The sequence below is a fragment of the Parasteatoda tepidariorum genome, chromosome 10 (assembly GCF_982258835.1).
Source record: "Parasteatoda tepidariorum strain Cologne lab strain chromosome 10, Ptep-v5.0, whole genome shotgun sequence".
NCBI lineage: Eukaryota > Metazoa > Arthropoda > Arachnida > Araneae > Theridiidae > Parasteatoda > Parasteatoda tepidariorum.
Window position 1 is genome coordinate 13948986 of NC_141764.1, and position 27912 is coordinate 13976897.

The window sequence follows — 27912 nt, forward strand, 5'->3', positions numbered from 1 at the left end:
ACAAATGCCGGGGCGGCCCGAGCGTTGTGTGCTGCCCTCTGCCGAAAATCTTGTTTCTTCGGAATCCCGTTTTCAACCGCAGCGGTTCTTAACTGCACCCCCCATACTGTGAATTGAGTTAGCAGACGATTTATACTTCACTGCCCACCTTTAAAACACATACCATCATCATGTCTGATTGTGAGTAGATTCTTAGATTTTTAACTATTTTCTTTTTGAATTAATTTTAAAATGCGAATTTCAATATTAATGTCACGGTTATTGATTTTCTGGAACAGATGGAATATATTATTTTTTTTTATAGGCACTTAAGGTGTGGTCAAACGTTAGATTATTGGTTATTTCATTCAGAATTTATTCATTTTTTTAAACAGGTACTAAACAGCTTTGATTAAGTTTTTTAATTTAGTCGTAAATGAAGATCGTGGCTTTAAATATATTAGATATGAATTCGGGACGAATATACTCGTGATTGATTTATAAGGCTCAAACGCTTATATCTTTCGTTTTAAAGATGCAAAAATGCATTATTCTCTGAAAAGATTGTAAGATTAGGAGCCAATGTTGCAAAGAGTAATTTCATTTAAATTCATCTGTTCTGAATTGCATTTTAATTTTTTCAGATTTCGCTTTTTGAATAAGATGTTTTTTATTTACAAAAGTAATTAATATTATATCTGAAAAATAGTTAACTTTGGAAATAAAAGCTTTTTTTAAAAAATAAAAAAGGTACATTTATAAACGTAAAAGTAACGAAATAAAAATACGTCGCTTGTGGGGGGGAAAATAAAAATCTATAATAATCGAATAGTGAGTCATGTATGGTGAGGTATACGTAGTGATGCATACGATGATGCAATGCAGTACCTTGTTATGACTGCAATAGAGTTAAAAAAGATTATTTTAATTTATATTTTTTTATTTTGTCTAAATTCTTACTAAATGTTATAACAATTAAAATTAGCAGTTTTTTAACTAACATTTCCAGTTAATTTTTTATTTAAAAATAAATATTTAAAAATTCAATTTTTCTTATAATTCCATTTAACATCTTTAATTACAAAATATAATTACAATATTTAATTATTAAATAAATTCTTTATTGAGATAAAGCGAATCATAAAATAAATTCACTTTATGCATAGAATAAGAGAATGTGGAATTGTATATACGTTTTCACTTTTATACAATTTAAGTAAGTACGAACTTGTATTCGTCAAAAATGAATGGATATTTGCATATAATTTATAACGTTTCATTTGCAGGTGAATGTTTCATGCTTATACTTTGAACATGAAAGTGATAAAGTAAAGTTTATAAGTTTTAATTTCATTTATCACTATTTTATCTATCCCTATTTTTTTGTATTCATTTAAAGAATTTTAAAGTCAAAAAATATTATTTTGATTTTAATAAACGGTAAATAAATGAAAAAACGTTAACAAATAGTTAATTGTCATTTTTATTAACTGTTCACATTTACTAAAATTGATACGGAAAAGAGATTTTTTTTTATTGTTTTATTAGGAAAGCATATATTAACAATAGTATTTGATTTATTCATTAATTGATATATAATAATTATACATTGATATAGTATATTGATATACAATTATATAGTGATATATAATTATATATTGATACATAAATCATATATTGATATATGATTTATAAATATTATTTGATTTATTGTTGGTTTATTCGAGATAAATACGATTTTTAAAAATGGGTTATACTACTGATTTACAACACTGCAAGTTTATTTTAAACACACCAAACATACTTCTTTCAATTACGAGTGAAGATACTGACATTCGAAACTAAGCCAAAATTAAATGTTGTAAATTCTAAAGTCAAAATAATATTTTTTTAACTTAAATTTTTTTTATTTGAATGTAACAAATTAGTGACAGTAAATCTATGACTTATGAAGCTGCTTTCGTGACAAAAGTATAAGAATGCAGCATTCATCTGCAAATTAAACGTCAAAGCAAAATCAAACTTTACGAGATAAATTTGATCAAAATGAATACATATACTATTTCTAAATCTATAAATTTTTAAATGTGTATTCATTTAATGGTTTAACTTTGAATCTTGATATAGAATTTTTTTAACACTAAAATAAGCAAAGGTTAGTAATATATTAACTTTATTTATTAAATTTCAATTATGCTGGATTATAAGAGTTATAATTGAAGAAGTTGAATAGACATATAAAAGGAATTAATAGCCATCATTTATGCCAAATTTATGGCCATATTTTAGAATGGACAAAACAATGGAGTTACTTTATTGCGCAATAAAATAAATTTCTCATGGAATTTCAGTCTACCTCCCCTCCTGAAACTGCAGCGACGCAACAGCTATTCCACAAACCAACGTATTGAATTTAGTAATTCAGCAATAGCAATTATTGCATTGAAAGTTATCATAGCATAGCAATATTCTCTACAACAACAATTCCTGTTGAAATTTCATCACAAAGCTTTGAAAAACTGTATGGTTTTATTTAATAATATAAAACTACAATGGCTTCGAAAATATGATGAAGGTAATAAAAAGTCGACACGTTTCGAGCGCTCAAATGTAGGCGCCTATTCTCTCGACGAGAATGAGGGGGAAAAAAGTGATTTGAAACAGAAATCGTTAACTTCCCAACGAAAAAGGGAAAATAAAGCTGAAAACAAAATTTCAAAACCCTCAGTTTGCAGGTGTGAAATAGAAATTGAAAACGAAATAAAAACTAAACTGGATAAACCGTAGTAATCGGAAGCTGTCACAGTGATCAAGATGTCGATTTTATACATTTTCGTCTGGCGAGTCTTGAAAATGGATGCCCATTATTGAGCTCTTGAAACATGTCGACTTTTATTACCATCTTCATATTCAGAATTCAGAATCAGAGAAGGGGGGAGGGAGGAAATGGAAATGTTCTTTTCCTGTTTATTCTATACAACGTCTTAAAACGTACATCGCATGAATAAATTAAGAATCTAACCTTGATCCTGGTATTCAATGCTATTTATAATTTTAAAAAATACCCAATTTATTGTATATTGAAAATAAGTTTATGTTATATACTGGATATTTGAAAAATAAAAAAAAAAACGCAATAAATATTTAAGTGTTCTTCTGTAGAAAAATCGTTTTAATAAGTTCTGAACAAGTTTAATAAAAAAAGAAGTGTTAATAAATAGAGTGAAACAAGTGATAAGCTACAAGTGATAAGCTATACAAGTGATAAGTATTAATAAGGGTGAAAAATTTGTGTTCAAAAAAATTTAAGCGTTAAGAAGTAATTCAAGAAGTAATTTTTTGAGAAATTTATAAAATAAACTATATATTTTATTTTCACCTATTTTTTATTTTTAATGAAGTTTCTTTGTAGGTAATCGATGCAATATTGCATGCCCTTGCTTTAATTATTTTCACTCAAGCACAATATATCTGTCTGAAGAATGTGCAATCTTCGAGTTTATTTAAAATTAAAAAAAAGCTAGAAATTTGCTTAAGATTTTGCGAAGTCAAGATCGTAGCTCATGAGTCAGAGGTCAAGGACAAACATTGAATCAATTCAATTTGATATAAAATACATTAGCGAAATTCAATTTTTACTGGGCAACAAAGCTCCTTAGTAATCTTAAGGCGAACTCCAGTAAGCGAAATTTTATCAGTAATTTATGATATAAAAATTATCTCTGCCTATTTTTTATTGAATACTTTTGGTTATGTTTTTTTTTTAATTTAGCCTACATGTCCAGAAAGCATGTAACCTTACGAAAACCTTGTCTCTGAACTGTTTTTTAACTGTTATGAAAATGTTAGTACTAAACCCTTTGTTCAATAAAGCAAAAATATCGCAGTTTCAAACCTTTCTTAAAAAAAAAAAATTTTTTTTAAAGCTTTTTTAAAAAGTATTGTCACTAAGGTAAAATGATGACGTAGGTCCATAATGACGTTTTATCTGACGTCACACTAGTAATAGGATCAAGCTACATTGTCCATTAAAATTTCATAACAATGTGTATTTAGCTGAGCATACAAGACTTCGTGAAAAGTAACCTTATAATTACCTAGATTTAAGATTATTTTCACCTTAAGACTAGCTTTATTCAAGGATGTTTTCACTCTTGATAACTCTAAGTCAACCTCGATTTACGGTTTTCATATACAGTCGAACTCGTTTATAACGAGCACAAAGGGACCGTAACATTGTACTCGTTAAATCCGAGTGCTCGTAATAAACGGATCCTTAAGGCAGGCGTGCAATCAGAAGAGGGAGGGGAGCTTGGGAGGTCAAATGATTGAATTTACTTAAAATTTAATTGATATTTACTTACTTTAATTACATTAATAAATTTAATTAAATACTTTTCTTAATTTAATGACAACTAACCTCCCCAACCTGCGAAAGATTAGAGCGATAAGGGCAATTAAATTTCATTTCGCGGTTTTTCTTAAATTTCACGCATTTCTTATCATTTTGAAAAAAAGATAAGACAGAAAGGCTAGAAAGATGAGAAAAAAGATTGCCAGACAGAAAAATATTGCTCGCTAAAACCGGGTCTTGCTCGTTAAAAGCGACTTCTGTTCCGTAGACTTAACATTGATCCAACCAAATATTCTCGTTTCCCTCGGTAAATCCGAGTTCGTTAAATCCGAGCTCGTTATAAACGAGTTCGACTGTAGAAGGTTGTTTTCCAAGCTTTTGGATTAGATAGGGTAGTGTGTGAAGAATAGAGCAGATTATTACAGATGTCGTTTTAAGGTTATTAGATTTACACGTAAACCACATAACAAACCTTTTTAGGTTTACATTCAAAGGTTTTTTGCTGAGTTAAAATAAACCTTATTTTGCTATCTGGGTAGATGTGCATAAAATAATAACAGTTAAACAGCAGCTCAGACAGGACGCGTTTTTTAATGGAACAAATATAGTTGTTTCAGTTTCAAAGACCTATTTCAAATTCAAGCTCCTTGGGAACATCCACGCAGGTAGAACACATTTACGGGGAACATTTAATATGATTCATATGAAATTTTGTATCAATAAAGTGTGTAATTAACGGGTAGTCTTTTCAAAACGAAAATAGAGCAAAAATCGCTGAGAGAAAAAAAAAATCGTACAAGAAAAAAGTTTAATAATCGAATAATCATTGAATTGGATTGATTGGAGTAATTGTAAAAATTTCGATTGTCCCCCGTTATTTGCTAAAATCGATTCTTCTCTTTATGCCCCCCCCCCCCCCTTTTGCTATCTCCAACTTTTCAAGACGTCAGTCAGATTACAACGGTTGCTATGGCAACTCTCTTCACTGCGGGCAGACGGTCAATAACCGGAGGATTGTCTGCCGCACTCATACCCACCCCCCTACATCGCGATTTGTATGAGAGATAAGCAACGAAGTGAAAAATGAAAAATTTGAAAAAATAAATAAATAAAATATACGTTTTTCGATTTAAGGTGCATTTTTATTTATTTTGACTCTTTAAAATAAGGCAATAAAATTTTTTGTGATTTACAGATTTACGTGTCACCATTTCTAATTTATTTCCTTTTGTTTATTCGGTAATAATAAAATAGTACGACCCCTAAGCACGGAAGATGTAGACTAATTTGTATTTAATCAACAGATTAAATCTACTTAAATATTTTTTATGATACAAATCACAAAGTTGAAAAGTTGTTAACTCTAATTTTTAAAATTTGTTATTTTCTTTTTAAAAATTTTTTTTTTTTCGTTAATATTATTTCCAATGTTGTTTCAACTACAAATTAGCTGCATGTTTTTTCACTAAATGGTCATAGATAGTTTTAAATTAGGCTTTTTTATTAATAATTCAAAGAATATACAAGCTGCAAAGTAATATCGCTTATTTAGTATTTTTTAAGTAACCTGAAACCACATGATTATTTTTTTTATAATAAAGCTTCTGAAAATTTTTTTTATAATACTCAACAATTTATAATTAACGGTGTTTGAAACAAATAAAATAAGTTATGTACCAAAAGGCAAAATTAATGGAGAAACCTTACTAATTCATTTAGGACATTAGTCTTGGAAATCGATACTAACTTTTAAAATCTCTATGCTTATATTGACACCAATAGTGCTGAATTAATTTTGGCAATGCGAACGTATTAGGAAATTAAGCATACTAATATACCAAATTATTAGACCAATTATTGGCCAAATTATTAGACGCTCTATAAGATTCCATGTAAAATCTTAATTATCAGGTGATACTATACAACTCTATTGTTTTTACGTGACTGAAACCGGTTTGCAGTTGTTTATATTCGTGTATCATTTGGTAAAATTAGACGATATATGATATGAATTTGACCATTGGATAAATTGAACGATAGAATTCATAAATATAAAATATTTATTATATCAAGTATTATATTAGTATATTATAATAATTAGATCAAATTATTAGACGTACTGTAGTATTTTAATAATGACATGTTTTGCACAATTTTATATGCAATACCTTACTATTTAAACATAAATGTAATGGGTTTTTAATCAGGAGATTTTTTATATACTTCCTATTTGTATTTATTCTTAAAGTATCACATTGTAGTGTTAACCAATTGATACACGAACGAAACCGACTGTAAACAAGTGTAAACTGCGTAAAAACAATAAAGCTGATATAGTATCATCTGATAATTAAAATTTTACACAGAATCATGTACATCTAATAATTTGGCCAGGTAAATGAAATTAGTAGATTTTGTACCTATTAATATTGCATTAAAGTGGCTGGGTGGCGCAGTTGGTTTGTCGTCGGCCTTCTGAGCCCAAGTCTGCGGGTTCGATCCCCGGCCCAGACACCGGATTTTCGGGATGCAGAAATCCTCAGCGGCCTTGTCGTATGATTATGCGGCATGTAAAAGATCCCTGGAATGCCTCATTGGCTCTTGGCATTTCCGGCAAAATTAAAATTCCTAGTGCGCTTTAGCATCCAAATAGAGTCTCGGTGTTGCCATCTAGTGTGGCAGAAACTAGACGTCCAAATTAACATGACCAACGGTATCTCACCCATTGTGGTGGTCCTGAAAGAGTGGATACCACCTCTGGAGAACGCACTAGGTCTGCTCATCGGCAAGACCGATTGTGCAGCTCATTGGAAATAAAAATAAATAAAAAAATATTGCATTAATACTGCGCAGTTGTAATATAGATAATTTAGAAGGAGGTGTTTTACATGCCTTAGAAAGGGATAAGTTTCAGAGAAAATCATCATCGTGAGAAAATCGACCATCATGAGTTGACTTCAAGCAATATCATCACACCAAATGCTACTGAATGCCTATTTTTATGGGATGAAGTACTAAAAACGTGTTTTGCTTAATCTAGTAACGTAAAGCTACTGGCTATATAAAAATTAATAATGAATAAAGAAAATTAATTATTTATGCTTTATTAATTGCGTTGTAAAAGTTTTCATAATATTGTCTAGTACTGATTTATAGAAAATTTAATTTTTTTCACCCCGTACAGAAAACGGGTATTAATTTTGCGTAGAATATTAGTTTTAGAAAATGAGTTTATTTGTTTGTGTTCTGTCTTATAACTCAAGAACTATTTGTTCTTTCATTCGGAGAACGACTGCAAGGAGCAAATTTCTAAAATTCGTTTGAAATATTCAATTAGTTCGTTTGGTGGAGTCGTATGAAAAAGGAAACGTTTTCATTGGCTTAGAATTTGAATCAGCGATATTTGATAACTTGTATCTCTCATTTAAAAAAAATTCGTTATGTTCGTTATTCGTTATGTCTGATAAACTCAAAGATCAAATGAATGTCATAGCATTGACATATTGCGTTACAGAATTAGTGTTTCTAAAGTTGTTTGAAACCACGTGTTTATTTTGTTTATAGTTATGCTTTTAAAACGGGAATCTATAAAAATAAATAATTTGAAATTAACAGCATTTGAAATAAGAATAATAAGTTATGTACTGAAAAGTAAAATGAATGGAGAAATAGTACTAATTCGTATAAGAGAAACTTAAACCGTCTTGCTCTTATAAACGCCAGCAAAGCGTAAATTTGTTATTAGGTTTTAGTTTAACTCAAAAAATAGTTATGTTCCAGGATGCAAAATTAATGGAAACGAGATATGTATTTTATCACCATGCTATTAACTCCAATGAGGCTTAATTAATTCTGGTAACATGTAGAAAACGAAATAAAAAGTAAGATGCTTAAGGAAATGAAAAATTAAGTGAGAAATAGTACTAATTTATTTAAGAAAAAAGTAAGTAATCAAACTATTTTAAGTGATAATGATGTTTGATTAATAATAATTAGGTTTGATTAATAATAATTAGGTACTTATTGAAATAAAAAATAAGCTATGTTGAAATCAATATTAATTGAGAAATGGTACTGATCCGTTTAAAACAAGCATAAAATATAGCTAAACTACTATTGACACCAATTATGCTTAATTAATTTTGTTAATAAGTATTAACAGAAATAAAAAAAATAATACGTATGTACTCCAAGCACTATAAAGTAAAATTAATAGAAAAATGGCACTAATTCGTTCAGGAGAAAAGTTAAAAAATCGCCATACTGTAATTAACGTCAATGATGCCTAGTTAATTTTTGTACTTGGAACTACTGTGGTATTTGTTACTGATTAAATAGGTACCAAATGTGCAAATATATATATATATATATATATATATATATATATATATATATATATATATGTAATGTAATATATTAGCAAATTTGACGTCTTTTAAAATATCATCAATACTGGAAAGCTTTAATATAGATGCTGGGAAAATTCCTTTTACGATCTCTCTAGAAGGAAAAGTAACCAGAGAAAATCGCGTAATTACGGTGAAGTTTCACAGTCATGATTTAACCTCGAGCAACAGCATCATACCCAAATGCTTATCAAATTTCTTTATTTTGATGAACTACTAAAAACGTTTTTTCTTAATCTAATAACGTAAATAAGCTGACGTGGAAGGATAATATATAATAATGAATTTAAAAAATTGAATTATTTTTGCTTTATTACTTGTGTCGGCGTATGTTTTTCAGTCTTCTGCAGGATATCGCAGTTTTGTTTAGTGCTGATATATTGATTTCTCACTTTTTCCACCTCGTACAAAGAACGGGTATGTAATAAATAATGTATAATAAGTAATATATAATAAATAAATTTCATTGAGATTTATTGTTATTTTATAAAAAAAAAAGCAATTTGTGATACTTCACACTTGACTTAATCCTATAGTTTTTAATGAGGTTTCAAAACACAATGTTTGTAACTACTATGAAGTTTAAAATGTAAAAGTTGCGAAACTTGCTATGCTGCAAATCGTAATCATAGCACAAAAGAACTAATTCTTTACTAATTCCATTTGTGTAAGCACAACATGTGCACATTAAAAGCATATTTTAGATGCAATATAAGGCTTAAGGGATGTAGTGTTTATTTATTTATTTGAGGAGAGAAGATTTGCTCTATATTTAGCTTCCTCAATCTTACCTTTCATTTTTTTTATTTACATCATTTGCCTCATTAATATTAAAACATTACTTTTCATCAATTCATTGAAAATAATATATGTATGTAATTTAATGTTTTCTGGCAACAAAAAAAAAATTGCAATGAGGCCATTTTAAACAACTATTTTATATTGACCATTGATGAAGATTGTGGGAACCTGGTTGGCAGGGCTCAAAACTTACACTCGCGAAAACGGGAGTTCGAATCCAGCCAGCCGAAGACTCCCGTGTAGTAAATGGTGCACGCTAAATATGTCGGACCACAAAGTCCTCTATGTTCCTTTAACAAATTATACCTCCGGGGGTACTGGTTCACTGGTTCGAGTCAAAATTACGATCTGTGGATGAATGCATGAATGGGTACTCTGTTAACTATTTGCAATGAAAAAATATATTCATAAACAAAGCACGATAAATGTTATTTAGTTTTAATATTTAGTTATGAAAGTGAAAATATTAACAAGAAGAAAAAAAATCAAACTTGAGTTGCGTAAAAAATTGTGATAATTGCATTTGCGTGCAAGTTATTGTTGTACTTATTCTGGAATTGATCTTCTACAAAGTGAAGTAGCGTGCCGTTTATCATCAACCCACATGAGCTATTACTCTCTTTCCCTGAACCCGGAAAAGGTAGCTTGTTTACTCTATAATCTATTCTAAATGTCAATAAATATTCTGAGAATTTAGAAAAAAAATTCCGTCTGATTTTATATCCGCACTTCTGTTGCATGAAATTAAACATTCTCAGAAATTGTAAAAAAGAGAGAGTGGGGTCAATTGTAACAGGGTATGATTGTAACAGAGCAAAAATATCGAGTGTCGGGTTCTAGATTTGGTTCCTAGGTGGCGCACAAGGTGCATTTAATAAATCTACATGTACATCCCTGATGGCAGTCATTTTTATGTACTTTTGAAAGAATTACATCACAAAAGATATTTTCACGCCATGCAAGTACTATTTTTGATATTAGAATATTATATTGTAACAAAGTAATTTTGTTTAAACAAATAAAATTAGTAACCGAATATGTAAGTGGACACCTTAATTAACATTTCAATGAAAAAAAGATTAGTTTTGCTAATTAACTAGCATTGTTCTTAACAAATGAAGCTGAAATGGCGTCTTGAGGACAATTGTAACAATAAGTAAAGGGACGAATGTAACAGCTGAAAATAAATAATCTTATGTTTACAAACCATTACTTAAGTCTTTAAGAACCACCAATAGTTCCCTATATCATTTATATTATGTTGCATGTGCATTATTTCATTTGTCACCTTTCACAGCATAAATTACAATTTTTAACCCCTTAAAGTTAAAAGCTTAACCCTTTAGGTCTCTACTCATTATTATTTTTACGCCTAAAATATCACTACTATTTTGATCAATAAAGAAATATATCACAACTATGATACTATGTATAATTAACTATGTTTTAGTTGAATTTATGAACTGTTATAATTGACCCCGTAAGTGGGGACAATTGTAACAAGTGCTCGACTGTCAAAAATTGTTAATAACTAATATAATAACATTTAAAATTAGGTATTTATTTTTTTTTCTAGTAGAGGATAGTCTACTTTACTCGTCTGTCAATTAATACTAATAATATATTGGATTTTTTGTTAGTTAAAAATAGTTAAGTAAAAAATGTTACAATTGACCCCACTCTTTCTTTAGATAAACAATGTGTTCTTTAAATTTTTCCTTATTGAGCTTGTTATTATTGAACATTTTTCATTGAAAAGCAGCGGTGTTGTTTCTAACCTTACTGTTAGAAGAAAATAAAAGGAAACCTTTCAATATTAAAAGCTCTGGGAAAAAATAAAAAAAACTTTTAGTAATTATGAAAAAATTACTGTACTTTTCAACTCATAACTGAGGAGTATCTCAAATGGAATCATTTTCCTTTTTTTTTTGTTCAATCAATGGTTCAATCAAACAATTTGTTCATTAGTTCAATTTTAGCAATCGGGGTGATTAATGAGCACAACGAGCAAGGGTCAGAGCTTTAAATTAAATTTTAAATTAGTTTCTAAATTCAAATTTAAATTAGTTTTTGAATTTTTAGCTTGTGAAGTTAATAATGTTATTTTAAATCTTTCTGGACAATATACTATATAATAATGTATGTGTTACTCTGAATGACCGATATTGGTGATTGTTGACTTCCATGGGTAAATGTTGAGAATCCCGTATTCGCTTTAGTAAATGTCCGAAATATATACCAAATCTACTTAAGTGCCACTGCCCGGTATGCCCTACATCAATGGTTTTTTAAATTTAAATTTAAATTAGTCTTTGAATTTTTAGCTTGTGAAGTTAATAATGTTATTTTAAATCTTTCTGGACAATATACTATATAATAATGTATGTGTTACTCTGAATGACCGATATTGGTGATTGTTGACTTCCATGGGTAAATGTTGAGAATCCCGTATTCGCTTTAGTAAATGTCCGAAATATATACCAAATCTACTTAAGTGCCACTGCCCGGTATGCCCTACATCAATGGTTTTTTAAATTTAAATTTAAATTAGTCTTTGAATTTTTAGCTTGTGAAGTTAATAATGTTATTTTAAATCTTTCTGGACAATATACTATATAATAATGTATGTGTTACTCTGAATGACCGATATTGGTGATTGTTGACTTCCATGGGTAAATGTTGAGAATCCCGTATTCGCTTTAGTAAATGTCCGAAATATATACTAAATCTACTTAAGTGCCACTGCCCGGTATGCCCTACATCAATGGTTTTTTAAGATCAAATGCCACTGCCTGGTATATATTTGTCCGGTATGCCCTATATTAATGTTTTTAAGGTCAAGTACCGCTTCTCGGTATGCCCTACACTGATGTATTTTTAAGGTTCATTGTCCCTGCCCGGTATACATTTGCATGGTATACACTACACTGGTGCTTTTTAAGGTTCAATACCACTGCCCGGTATACCTTACACAGATGTTTTTTTTTTAAGAATCATTGCCACTGCTTGGTATACATTTGCCCGGTATACCCTACACTGATGTTTTTTAAGGTCAAGTGCCCAGTATGCATTTTACCGGTACTCCGAACACTGTTTCTCCTAATCTTTCCTCAGCAGATATTAAGACATCGATTAAATACAATAATACCAACGAACAAATTAATATCGAAACGGATATAACAAATATTTGGGACATTCACCAAAGCGACTGTGTGAATGTTGACATTCACCGTTGAAAGTCGACATTCTCTTGATTTTGATCATTAACGGTAAAAAATACATCGTTTCGATAATTTTGACTTATGCTCGTTTCTTTACGCTAACTCTGGATTTTTTTTAAAATTGGGATTTCGGCAGTTTTGAGGTGGAGACAACAATATATAACGTTTCCAAATAAGAGCTAAAACTATGGAAAAAAATAGTTTTATTTATTTCTTTAAACATTTTAAATAAAAAGAAAAATGTCAATGAAATGTCAAAAAAAAAAGGTAATTCATTTTATGCTGTAGTAAAGAACGATGCTATTTCTTATTTATTATTTGAATGCCAAAATTACGAGGTTTCAGTAATGTTTTGTACATTAACTTTAAATTTTGCGAAATCGTCTGAAAAACAGTTCTTTAACATAACATTTATTATTAAAAAATAAATTAAGCGAAAGCCTTTGAAATGCAATACAAAATGTAAAAACAACAATCAAAACTCAATAATATTTGAAAATGGAGAAAAAAATACGATTATATTTATTTTATTTTATTACCAGTATTAAAAATCCGTCTCTATTCTGAGTCATCAATGTATAACTCCGTAGCCTTGTAATTTTGAACCTAACCTAGAAATCCTGGATCACGCATTGGAACAAAGTGGGAGAATTTTGGGGAGAATTTTTTGATGAAATTAACCAGCATTTGCGTTACATGGAAAATAAAACTACGAAAATCTCCCACAATTTGCTCAATGTTTGGGGATTCTAACCCATGATCTACTGAAAATAATTTACGTCAAAGCCCCGGTCATTGCGAGCCGGCAGCAGATTAACCAACCACCACCAATATAATTTATAATGTATTGTAGTATTAAACAACATTGTTACCCTTTGAAACTTGTGAACTTACCGAGTGCAACATTTGAATAAAAATATATTACCCCACGCTTTGAATTTCGAATTTTTCTTTGATGTTATAAATTATACAGTTGCCATTTACCATTGGCCAGATGAGTAGTTAAGTTATTTGATAGTTTTTATACCATCTTTGTTCATTGAAAATCAAACTATGTGATTTGTTTTTAAAATTAAAGAGAAATTTTATCCCCTCATTCAATTTTCCTGTTATAGTAAAATATTTGAACCCCATATCCGATTTTGTTTCCCAAAACTATTGTGTAACTATGTCACGGAATCACGCCTAAAAGTAATTTGACAATTTTAATTAGTTGAACAGGAACTTTTAGAATATAATTCAAAATTTTTTAAAAGAGATTGAAATTCCTGATATAGTTTCCAAAAATGGTGAAAACGGCAGAAATTTAAAGATAATAAAAAGCTTTTTCGCTGAAAGGAAAAGAACTTTTGAAACGAATGAAAATTAACATTCATATTTAGGTCCCATTGAATGTAATTCAATCATTTAAAATAAACTTGAATTCCGTTAAACATTTTGGTGGACTAAGGATAAGGAGCAGAATAGATTCGTGTATTGGTTCCCTCTAAAAGCATTGATAACAGTCTAAAAATGTTAAAGATTTTGAAAAATATTTTTACAAAATAGGTTTACACACTATAAGCATTAAAAAATGCAAAACGGGACATGAATCGAAACAATAAAGCATATAGCAGTGTAAGGTTGATCTTCATGCCAGCAAAAAACTTTATCATAAAGCCCTAACAAGGTTTATAAAAGGCTAGCAATTAAATCATGTAAGCTTGAAACAATGTTAAATTTAACTATGCTAGTTTATCTGCTATAAAGTTCCTATTAAGCTTAGATACACAACTTTTTTTAAGTAGGGATTGAATCTGCCTTTACAAAACATGGCTAGAAAAACCTTCTGAAATCGCGATTGAGTGATCAATCTCAAGAGTAGAAAGCGTTTTCAAATCGAGAATAGAATTCGCATTCTCAAGGTTTATTTTAAATTTCATGAATATCACTGAAACAAAATTTACTTTTCTATTTGAAAAATTAACGTTTCTATTTTGTGAAGCCCGAGCTGCTGTCGTTTCTACTTTAGGATATTTAATTCACTATTTTCCTAATAGATGGCACTAGTGGTCCCAGTTTTTCCCCGATTACGAGATCAGTCGAGGGAAGGAAATACTGGTAGGAGTTTTAGGATATACCATGTCCTGAAGGATTTATAAAGTGTATGCATTGAAAATCATATTGTTGTGTTTTTATATTATATTATACTAGTTATATCATATTTACCTTCAAAATTTTGCTCTAATTGAATAAGATGTGTGTGCAATCCATTACTTTTTTATGTCTATGTAAAAATTATAAATACAGTAGTTAGTGCATTTAAAATTTTATTTTTGTAATGAAAAACAATTTTCTAACTGTTATAATAATATAAAGAACAAACATAAACAGTAAAAAAAAATTTCATTTTTTATCCATTTTTCTGATTTTTTTCTATTCCAACCAAATGAAAATCAAAATACAACATTTTTATTAAGGTTGCCTGCAAACTGGGATATATGTTTAAAGTTTTAGTTGATTATCAATTTAAGTTTTTTTTTGTTGTTATTTTACTTGAAGTATTCTATTGGCTGTATTTTTTTTCTAATGTTGTGTCGTTTACAGCTGCTATTCGTGCCGAAGAAACAGCTAAGGGAGGAATCAAGTACGAGCTGGTCTTGTCTGAGCCATCCGTCAATGATCCACCCAAAAAAGAGCAAATCACGTCACCACCCAAGAGTATGTCCGTGGAAGAGATCGAACAAAAACTGAAGGCCGCCGAGGAGAGAAGACTCGTAAGGCATTTCCAATCATTTTCAACGGGGCTATTAAAAAAAACTCAAAATACAACCTAACCATATATTTAAAAATTAGGGTGCTAGATCCCCTGCGCTAACCAACTCCAATGAGTATAGCGCAATCATTGGTAACAGTGTATAAAAAACTGTTTTACACCAAAATATTTATAAAAAACGGAAAAAACTGTTTTATGTTTTGGCGTAACTACCACTACGATTATTTAACATCTATTCACTAATATAAAAGACACGCTAACTCGATTCAATCTTGGGATACATTGTAAAAGATGAAGGTTGGCAATGTTGTTAACACTAACATTGATGAACTTCGGACGTAATATGATCACGCCTACTTGGATAAAAAGTCCACATTGAACACTTGACTTGCTAGATGTAACTGCGTCATCGTCCTCCTCGCAATCTCATATCACACAACGGGTTCCTGTACACACTCGATTGCTAATAGCAACACAGGAGAGACCACACATTTAATAGTGAACTTAATACAGCTCCCCCGACAAGACCTCAAAATTCGGTGAACTTGACACAGCTGTCCTGAGGTATACAATTAACAAGTAGGAATGCAAAGCATCGTACATCCAAATCTCGTAAATAACGCCAACTAATATAGATGTTTTTGGCGGAGGTTATCCAATGGAGGGGCGCATGCGCTAGCGTCAAAATTTCAGTTCGGATTTTAACTCACCACATTTCCTCCCACCTTGAGTAGAATATCTGCAAATCTTTCGCAAATACCGCAACTAGTGATATCCATTCATCAAATTCTGGTGGTGGAGTATTGTAGCGTAACTACCGCTACGATTGTAAAACGTAAATTCACTAGTATATAAAACATGATAACTTGATTCAATCTTAGAGTAGCGTATGATAGAAAAAAGGTAACATTGTCAATGACTACACTACCCACAATATCAAAAAAGAATTGTTTCTTGGCCTGAAACAGTTTTTTTTCTACTAAAGTTGGAAATATTCAATTAAAATATATATGCTAATAAAAGTACTACTTACGTAGTACTATTACTTACTTAGTAATAATGCTACTAGGTAGTACTAAGTACTACGTAATACTACTACTGCTTAGTAAAAAGTACTACTTACGCTTGTGACTCACTTCTAACATCCAAACATATCCCTTATGATTCCATTAAAATTTATTAATGAACATAAATAATTTGGTTTAGTAATATTTTTTTTCAATTACTAAAAGTATATCGTTAAAACAAATTTGTTTTAATTTTTTTATCCTTACCGCACAGGCTGATATATCGAATAACATTTGTGCCTGCTTAATAAGATAACTTTATTGAATTACTTTTCAAAAAATAACACTTTTAGTTTTAACTTCTTACTTTAGAAAACAATCAAAATTTTAATACATAATGATAGCACAGTTAAAATAAAAAAAAGAAATATTACCGTTAAATTTGGGATGCAAAAATGTTTACAATACTTTTATCATTAGTATTAATTTCATGCTGATGATTAAAGAAAATATAGAAATTAATTTGAGAAAACCGGATCCCATCTTGCAATTTTTTTCAGCCTTTAAAAATGCACCAACACCCTCATTAGATTTTCATATATAGTAATAGTTTCGTATATAGGATTATAGTATACGTATATAGGTATATAGTACGTATATGGGTATATAGGATTATTTTTCGTATATTGGATTTCGTATATAGATATAGTTTCGTATATAGGATTTAAGGAGTTACTACGAGGTGAGAAAATAAAATGAATGATACTAATGCCTTTGGAAAATATGTAGCACAAAAAATAACAAAATTTTTTATTATTTTTGTCATTTATGAAGTAATAATAGGTACGCAAATGGCTTGTATTGTTGCCTAATATTGATATTGAATATAATAGAAATTATGTTTTGAAACACTTTTTTTAAAAATAATTAAAATTTTTGGATACTAAAACAATCTGTATTTATTATGTGATTTGCTTATCAATATTGCTGAAAAATCTTTCTCATTCGGCAGAACTTTCTTACTAATGCTTTTCCCTTACCCTATTGAACCATTTTCACAAAAATGTGTAAATGTTGCTGGGCACTTGACCTTAAAAAGACATCAGTACTGAGTATACCGGGCAAATGTATACTGCGCAGTGGCACTGAATCTTGAAAAAAACATATGTGTAAGGTATACCGGGCAGTGGCAATGAACATTAAAAATACATCACTGTAGGGCATACCGAGAAATGGCACTTGACCTTAAAAAAAGCATCAATGTAGGAAATACCGAGCAAATACATGCCGGACAGTGGTACATGATCTTACCAAAACATTACTGTAGAACATACCTGGTGTATGCATACCGGGGAGGGGCACTTAACTAGACCTAGTATACACTGAGTGGCCAAATTATTATGACCACCTCAGAGTTTTATGCAAATGAGTTATTGCGTCACAGCTCTGCCGCTAGAGGGCAAGATAGCTATAACACGGGAATGCTGGACAAGTGAGTCATCAGTTATACTGTGTTGCTTGCTCAGATATGGGAAAGAAAAGTTATTTAACTGAATTTCAACGTGGAATGATTGTGGTTGCGAGATGTGTCGGAACGAGTATCAGCAAAACGGCTGCACTTGTGGAGTGTTCTAGAGTAGCAGTTGTTAATGTGTACAAAGAATGAACAATCAAGCAAAAAACTGGGTCTCAACGTCAGACTTGTGGTCGTCACAGGGTACTTAATGCTCGATCAGAGAAAAGACTGGCCAGGGTTGTGCAGCGCAACAGGATAGCAACAGTGTGACAAATTGCAAGTGATCTTAATCAAGGAGCTGTGAACGTCTCTGAACGAACTGTTCGACGCACATTGCGCCGTACTGAAGGGGTAGTCATAATAATTTGGCCACTCAGTGTATATTTTGGACATTTACCAACGCGACTATGTGATTGTCAACATTCACCCATGGAAGTCAACAACCACCAAGATCGGTCATTCAGAGTAACACATGCATTATTATATAGTAGGTAGTCCACAAAGATTTAAAATAATATTATTAACTTCACAAACTAAAAAATTCGAAAACAAATTTAAATATTAATTTAAAAATTAAATCAAAAACTAATTTAAAGCTCTGACCCCTGCTCGCTTTGCTCATTAATCACCCCAAATGCTTTACAATTATTTTTAGTTTCTCAACTTTACACAATAATTAGTATTATTATTATTTACTTTTCGAAGAAGCGATAAGCGTATCGTTAAAGTTAAAAATTTACCGAACTTTTTATTGCATTTACGCGGTTTTTGATGCAAAATCCTTATGGGATAAAATTAAAAATCTAATCATATTGCTCGTTGCCCATGACAACTTCATCTATAACAATTTATCTATGGGTATATATTTTAGTTTTATATAAATGTTTTGTTGATAATAATAACTAGCTCGATGTTTTTCTCCCTAGAAAGTGTCTATTAATAATGAGAAAATTTTATTCACAAAAATGTTTTAAGAACTACACGAATTATTTTAATTAAATATTTCGAATATATAACATGCGGATACTAGATATCGAATTAAATATACTTTTCATTAACTGTTTCGTACTTAACTACATGTATTGCACATTATAACGATATATAATAGAGCATAGAGACCGTAATTAGAGTTTTAAAACTCTTGATTTCAATAAATACCTTTTTTCGTTGAATAAGTAAAAATGGTACCTGGCTTAGAAGATCAAACACGGAACTTTACAAAGCATATAAAGAACCTGATGTCATTAAATTTATCAAAATTCAAAGGATTAAATGGGCAGGCCGCATTATAAGAATGGAGGATAACAGGACAACCAAAAAGTTTTCAGTGCCAGGCCAACAGGTACAAGAAAAAGAGGACGACCAAACATAAGATTTCTAGACTGCCTTGAAAAGGACCTACAAGTTTTAAAGGTAATAAACTGGAGAATCTTGGCTAAGGGAAGATTGTCTTGGCATAGGCTTGGTGAGAAGGCCAGGGCCCATTCTGAGCTATCGTGCCAATGAGAAGAAGAAGAAATACCTTTGTAGGTTAGCACTTTGAATTCGGAATAGAGAAATATTTCATGTAAGCAATACTTTCATTATTTTTACACTAATAACAACCCAAGAAAGCCGACCGGTCTGTGTTGAGATTAGGGAACTGCCCTTGCATCAGAAAGGTTCTGGGTTCGAATTCCGGGCAAGGCATGGATGTTCTTTCCTTCTCTGTACTATCTGTCCTTACTGTGGGAGCAGCGTTGGCCCACCTAATAGGTTGCCCCTGAAAGAGAGGCCAACAAAATTGCCTGTAAGTGCCTGAATTGACGAAAAAATGTCAACATAGGTGGGCATTGGGAAAAAAAGGAAAAAAAACCAAGAAATCTGGATCTATACAGTTAGAAATTTTTCGGGAAAAAAACGGTTAAGTTACAATTTATTTAATTGTTATTTCATCATATTCAAACAAAACCAAATAATAAATAAGATTGCATTCAAATCATCAATTGTGAGAAAAACCGTTTATTAACTTCTTTCACCTAATACGGTTAAACAACCAGAATTTCCTCGGACCAAAAAGTCCCACTTAAAGAAGCAACTTAGTTCCTTGCAGATGGGTAAATATTCGAGCCGAGAGGGCAAAGCTGTCTGTCTTATGCCCGACAGAAGGGTGGTTCAAGTCCTAGCAGTGACGCCACAATATTTCTTCAATTCTCTTCAACGCATGACAGGGTTTCCTGTGTCTTCAATTTGTGACGTTGGGTTATTAGAATACGATACTCTCCTTCACGCATAGGCTGCTATCTCAAATGTCCAGTTAAACTTCTTTTTGTATGGTTTTGAATACACGCTAGTTGTAAATGGTTAAAAAAACATTCGTATTCAAGGTTTTTAGCCATACTACTAGCAAACGGTTTCAAAACCGTAAAAGTAAAAATGTTCGTTGCCGTAAACTTTACGGTTAATTGGATGGACAGACTGATTCCGGTAATTTTTTCTTCTTATAACCGTCGTTGAATGACCGACCCAATTTTGGGCTTACAACTACTAACTCCATAACCCTGAAATTTTAAACCTAATCCAAAAGACAAGCGAACTCCTGGATCAAGTATTGGGAGCAATTTGCCTTCTTGGATGACTTTTTGATGGAACTAACCCGCATTTGCGTTACCTGGAGAGGAAGACCACGAGAAAATTCCACAGTTTGCCTTACGGCAAGGGGATTCCAACCCATGATTCGTCTACCACTGAAGATATTTTACGTCAGCACTGTAGTCAGTGCAATCTGGATTTGGAATTCGCATTGACCAGTCATTGCTGGGATTCGAACCCGGTTCACCACATTGGAAGGCGAACGTTTTTCTTTCTGAGCCATCACGGCTACTGAAGGTTATTTTACCATAATTTTCGAAGGAAAATTCTAACAGTGTACCCGTGAGAATAGTGGATCATATCATGTGATTTTCTGGCCAATAAAAATGCGCCAAGAAAACTAGATAACGGTTTTATGCCATTAGATGCTTATTTCATGTACAGAAACGAAAAATGTAAGACTATTTCAACTTATGAATAATCGGTCCTATTGACTCGTGCTTAGTTTCATTGGATTTAGCATTAAAAATTTTCCATACAAAACAATATTTTGCTGCTCCAGATAATAGTGTAGGATACGAACAAGGTAAAACATTTTACCTTTTTGTTTAACACAAAACCTTTTTAACTTCTGAACTATTTGTTCATACGTCTCACTCAATTTGGGGTAACAAATTAACCTAACTTGCTGCATACGTTTTATTTAATTTTTCTCTCAAAATTCTTTTAAAAAGAATATTACGTATAAAGGAAAGAAAAGGATTTTTAGGTGTTATTTGCTGTCACATAGCAATAATTTTTGTGTAAAGCAAAAGAAAAAAGAACTTGGTATTAATTTCGTTGTGAAAAAAAGAACACTTTTTCTTTTAAGTCACTGGAATAAAATGCAAATAAAGAAATGGGTGAAAAAATATAATCTTTTCACATATGCATGATTATATGAAGTTTTTTTTTTCCAAATTATTTGTTCCGTAGTTATCACACCTAAAATTATAAAAAGTATAATTATCTAATACGCAATCTTTTTTAACATTACTTCTAAAATTTGTGATCTAATAATTGTTATTTTAAATAAGATTTCATTACGCGGCAATGAAATAGTCACGAAACAGTTATGAGGGTTGATGAGCTAAACGAGCAGATGTCTCATCATTTTAATATTAAGTTACCATTTGAATTCATATATGGATAAAACTCCCCACTGTAAAGCAAAAAATTCATTGAATCTCTACCTGTTTTCGACAATATACCATAACAGGAAAATTTATTGATTTCTAAATACGTATATTCTACTTACAAATAAATAATTTTTCAGCTGATTTTTTGAACTAGCATGGTGATGAAAAAAAACTGTCTTTTTTTAAACTCTTTAAAACTACCTCAGTTTTTAAAACAACACAAAATTTTTGCCACGCAGATCTTCAAAAACATAACACGTTAAGACGTTCTTTTCTTTCTTTTTTTTTCCTTTTCTTTACCACTCGAATGCTATTGTTGCAAAGAAACACTTTTACAGGAAACTACTAGGAATGCTATTCTTGCTTGTCCGTAATTGGAATCGAACATTAATATGTTAACTTACAGTCACGTTTCATTCGAAAAACTTGCTAAAATTCGTTTTAAAATTTCACCTAGTTAATGGAATATATTTCCATAAAATAAAACAATTATTTATTTATTTTGAGGGTACTTTAAGTACATTGCCTGTTTCGAATTTATAAGAATTTTAAAAACTATATAGATCTTATTTTGCACATAAGATAACAACTTTTGGGGAACTATAATTCCTTCTTTATCATGACTTTGAGTTTTTCCAAACATTGTCTGCTTGGAATTCATAAAAATTTTAAAAACTACATGGACCTTATTTTGTACGTAAGATAAAACTTTTGGGGGAACTATAATTCTTTTTTTATCACTTTGTACTTTTCCTAACGATGTCTGTTTGTAATTTATAAATATTTTAAAAACTGCATAGACCTAATTTCTTACATAAGATAAAAATAGTTGGGGAACTATAATTCCTTTTTATCATTATTTTGAGTTTTCCCAAACATTGTCTGTTTGGAATGTGTAAATAGTTTAAAAACTAAATAGACCTTATTTTTACGTAAGATAAAAATAATTGGGAACTATAATACTTCATCTGCACACACCTTTGAATAAAAAAGGTATACAATACACGTACTTTTTTATCATCACTCTGTGTTTTTCCAAGCATTGTCTGTTTGGAATTTACAAAAATTTTAAAAACTACATAGACCTTCTTTCGTGCAATAGATAAAAATAGTTGAGGAACTATAATTCTTTTTCTATCATCACTTTGAGTTTTTCCAAACATTTTCAGTAGAGAATTAATAAAAATTTTGAAAACTGCATAGACCTTATTTGGTACATAAGATAAAAATAATGGGGAACTATAATACTTCATATGCGCACACCTTTGAATAAAAAAGGTACACAATACACATACTTTTTTATCACCGCCTTGTGTCTTTCCAAGCATTGTCTGTTTGTAATTTATAAGCATTTTAAAACCTAAATGAACATTGTTTTGTATTTACGATAAAAATAGTTTAAAAAATATAATTCCTCTTTTTTATTAACACTTTGAGTTTTTCCATTTTAAACTAAAAACCAACTAAAAATCAATAGTTGAAGCAATGTTTAAAGGACAATTTAATGAATAAATTAATAATGAAAAGCGTATATAGTGTCTTTCAACCCAGAACTTAACTGCAAAAATATAAAAATAAGTAAATACAATAATTTGTTGTTGACATTTTAGTTAAACAATTAATGTATAAATAAAAGTTGACATTTTATTTTTCAGATGTTGGAAGCTGAAAGACTTAATCAAATCAACGAAAAGAAATCGAAATTGCAGGAAGCGAATCAGAAGCGTCAAGAATACAACAACAATTTCATACAATCCACCAAAGAGACTCTCGAACAAAGGATGGAAATTTTTGAAAACAACAGAGAAGCTAAGCTGAAGGCTCTTCAAGAAAAACTAAAGGAACACGTAAGTTGAACCATTTCAGTAAATTTGCCCACAAAATTGCAAATAATTCTTAAGTGCTTCATACAGATCCCAATATTAAATAGATCCCAATATTTCTAAAAGCAAACGAAATTACTAAATCGAACATGGAGGGTTAATTAATGTCTGAAATATCTACATTACCATACCACATAATATCCCATTCAGGTCAGAGCCGTTCAGACTTTCTCTGTATTGTTTATATCTGGAGTTGTGGCCGGCCAAACTATACCTAGTAGTCATAATTATTTTCCCAGTACCCATTTTTCATGAACAATTTAATAATATCCAAAACGTATTTTTTTATAATCACTAGCTCTTAAGTTTAATTTTTTTCAGCTTAATCAATGAAATCAATACATTTCCTTGTAACTTTAACTTACAACTCTAATAACTTTTCCTTGTTGTGAGAGATATTAATATGATACAACTGCTAAGCACACAACTGCCAAAACCCCTGAAACTAGCTGATTGGAATTAAAAATAGTCGCCAGCTTTTGACTGTCAGAAAATTTGTTAATTGCCTCTCAAAATAGCGATCGAAGAGATTAAGGCTCATTTTTGAATCGTGTAAGCATTTATCTTAAATACGTGAATACATTTTATAGTTTAGGGTGAATCTTTTAGGACTCCTATTTAATTAGGCTCTTATCATTCCCTCCAGTGTATATTTTATGATTTTTATTTGTGTATCAGTTCAGCAACTTTGAAAAGAATATGTGAATAGGAAATTTAGTCAGACATATTCCATTTTATGAACTAGCATACCTGTCTAATTTATACATTTTTTAAAACTAGAAATAAATCTTAAAGGAGATAAATAAAATTGAATAAAACAGCATTGTCTCAAATTGCTTTAAGCGGGTAATTTCCTAGATATGTGGCGTAACTACCACTGCGATTGTTAAATATCAATTCCCTAGTATACAAGACATGCTAATTTGATTCAATCGTGAGGTACCCTTTGCTAGATGAAGGTTGGCATTGTCTTACGGTCTTACCCCACATTGGGGACCTGCGGACGTGAAAAGATCACACCTACTTCGATGGATGGTACACATTGAAATGTTGACAGGCTATTGCGTCATTTGTCCTCCGTCATTTGATCTCTTTGCCCTGTTGCTTCTCAGTCTCATTTACACTCAACGGGTTTCTGCACACACTTGACTGCTAACAGCAACACAGGAGTTACCACACACACAACCATGAATTTAATACAGCTCTCATGGCTAAAGCTCAAAACCTGGTGACCCTAATCCAGCTCTCTTGGTCTTTCACAAATACGGCAACTAGTGGTATCGGTTCATCGAATTCTGATGGTGGAGTATTTTGGCGTAACTATCACTAGGATTATTAAACATCAATTCACTAGTATACAAGACATGCTAACTTGATTCAATCTTGAGGTATCTTTTGATAGATGAAGGTTTGGGTTTGTCTAGCGGTCTTTCACCTCAGATAGGTTGTTCAAAAAACCGTGTTAACTTTTATTTCATTCATTTTTGTTCCAGGAGCGCCACATCGAAGAAGTTCGCCAGACCAAAAACCTCAACTTGAGCGAAACCAACCAAGAAGGTACTGAGGTAGCTTCATCTGGTTAAAGCTTTCCATACTATCTGCACTGTTTTTCGCCAAATCTTTACTGCTTCATATCAATACATATTGTGTAGTTGATCTCAACAGTGATAAATAGAAACAGTTTTTAGCTTCAGTATCATTTCGTTTGACTCAAATGGAAGTTAATTATTTAGAGGTTTGCTTTCAAAGTAATTATTAAGAACGCATTTTTTTTTCTCAATACAGTGAAACCTCTCGGGATCGACCACTCTCCATTCCACAGAAAGATGGAGGTTGGTCATTCTTGGAGGTTACCTCCATTGACTTCAAAATACTTATCGAAGGCACATGATGCAGATTTTTGCAAGGTCTCTGAGAAAAGTTTTAATGCTCTCTCCTAAAGATTTTCTTCAACGCAAAGTCTATGGAAAATAATCCGTGACTCTCTAAATTGGTCGTATCCCAGATAGCAAAATAAGGTTTATTTTAACTCAGCAAAAACCTTTTAATATAAACCTAAAAAGGTGTGTTATGTGGTTGACCTGTAAACCTTCTAACCTTAAAACGAGATCTGAGACAATCTGCTCTATTCTCCCCACGTCACCCTAATCCAAAACCTTGGGGGAAAAACCTTCTATATGAAAACCTTAAACCGAGGTTGACTTAGGGTTTTCAAGCGTGAAAAAAATCCGTTAATAAAGCTAGTGTCTCAAGGTGAAAATAATCTTAAATCTAGGTAATTATAAGGTTTCTTTTCGAAAAGTCTTGTATACTCAGCTAAAATCCACCTTGCTTTGAAATTTTAATGGACAATTTAATTTGATCCTATCGCTAGTGTGACGTAATATGGACCTAAAACGTCAATATGGATCTAAGTGACAATACTTTTTTAAAAAAGCTTTAAAAAATAATTTTTAATCCTTTTAGGATATAAAGCTTTGAAGCTGCAATATTTTTGCTTTATTGAAAAAAGGTTTTTAGTTCAAACATTTCCGTGACAATAAAAGGAAAATTCAGACACAAGGTAGCGTGCTTTCTGGGAAATAGAGATGGTATTTCCTGGAGGTTTCACTGTGTTTTAAAATTTGATACTGAAGCTCCAGATATTTAAGTATAAGAAATCCTATGGCATATTTTTCAAAAAATTGTAAATGGACTATATTTTATTAGTTTCGTTTTCTCTCCCTATAAAATGTGATTTATTTTTGCTGGTAACTAATGTGATCTCTCGTTTTTGTTAATTAAAAGTGATATTTTATAGAAAAAAGTTGTTACCGAGATAATTGTTTATTATCTATTTTACATATTTTGTACAGCACATCGTATGCTTTTTTCACTGAAGAAAGTGAGGAGAATGAAAAATGTTCTAAAAAAGAACGTTTTAAAGAGATATAAAAAGTGCTCTTATTGCAAACGAAGTTGAATAAAATGAACACAGCTTGCAGTTTTTCTTCTTTTTTTTGTCCCTCTTTGAATACATAAAAGAATATTTTTTTTTAGTTATAATGCATCTCCTTATCCTTGTACGGAAATCTAACCTCAATGAGTAATAAAATTTGCACAATTAAACAGCTTAAGTAAAACTTTTAGTTCTTAAAAATGTTCTTAACACCAATCGCGATATTGATTTGTATTAAAAAATGAGCAAAATAACAGACATTCCATCTGAATATTCCGGCCATTTTTGTACACACCATCTACATACAAAAAAAAACTCCTAATCTAAAATTTTGATCGCTTGTAGTTCGCTAAAACACTAGCCATTAAAATTTTAGATTTGATTCCTTGAATATCCCCAAAAAATTATCAGATAGAAGATTCGTTCACGCAGTATAGATTCTAGACACAGTGAACTACTGAATCAATGTAATTTTGTTTCATTCTACATTATACAGCAATATCAGCAAAAGTAATTAAATGCTCTCCACACATTTTACTGAATGCAAGCCGTAGTGTTTAAATGCGAAAGTGGAAATGTTTTTGCAATGATAAATATTTTACTTCGGTATATTTATTTTCTGTAACTTTGACGTCCTTTTAGTTTTGTAACTTCGCGGCCACTTAAATATTGATGCAAACTTATAAAATTAATTCTTGAAAATTGACTACTGAAACTATGCATGCTTGACATTATGGTAGAAAAAGAGATATATCCTTTTTTAATAAATAATTTAATATATTGTTTTTTCAATTATCATTTCAAATTTCAACATTTACATTTCATAGTTGCAATGAATTTGTAGACAAACTGTTGATCACTTATGAACTGATTTATTCATATAAATTGTCCAAATAATGTATGGAAATTCATTATTTTTACAAATAAAATGCTTTTTTGCAGCATTCACATATTAATAAAGAAGGCAGAAATATCAAAGAAATATTCTTCTGTTCTTTTTTCTTCTTCAAAATTGGTGCATTAAAAAAGAATTTTGATTTCATTAAACAAATTAATATATATATATATATATATATATATATATATATATATATATATATATATATATATATATATATATATATATATATATATATATATATATATATATATATATATATATATATATATATATATATATATATATATATATATATATATATATATATATATATATATATATATATATACACTACTTTAAAAATTGGTATAAGTAGTAATGACATTTCTTGAATCAAAAGATTAAATAAGTTTCTATTTTTAA

The 27912-nt window shown here is 30.5% G+C and overlaps 1 protein-coding gene across 1 annotated transcript; it reads left to right on the forward strand.

Annotated features, from left to right (window-relative positions):
* On the forward strand, positions 1-27640 carry stai (stathmin). Its single transcript, XM_016060659.5, has 4 exons — positions 1-180; positions 15348-15517; positions 23444-23635; positions 25165-27640. The coding sequence occupies exons 1-4, from the start codon at positions 171-173 to the stop codon at positions 25252-25254; spliced, it is 462 nt and encodes a 153-aa protein (XP_015916145.1). The 5' UTR covers positions 1-170; the 3' UTR covers positions 25255-27640.
* The last annotated feature ends 272 nt before the right edge of the window (positions 27641-27912 follow it).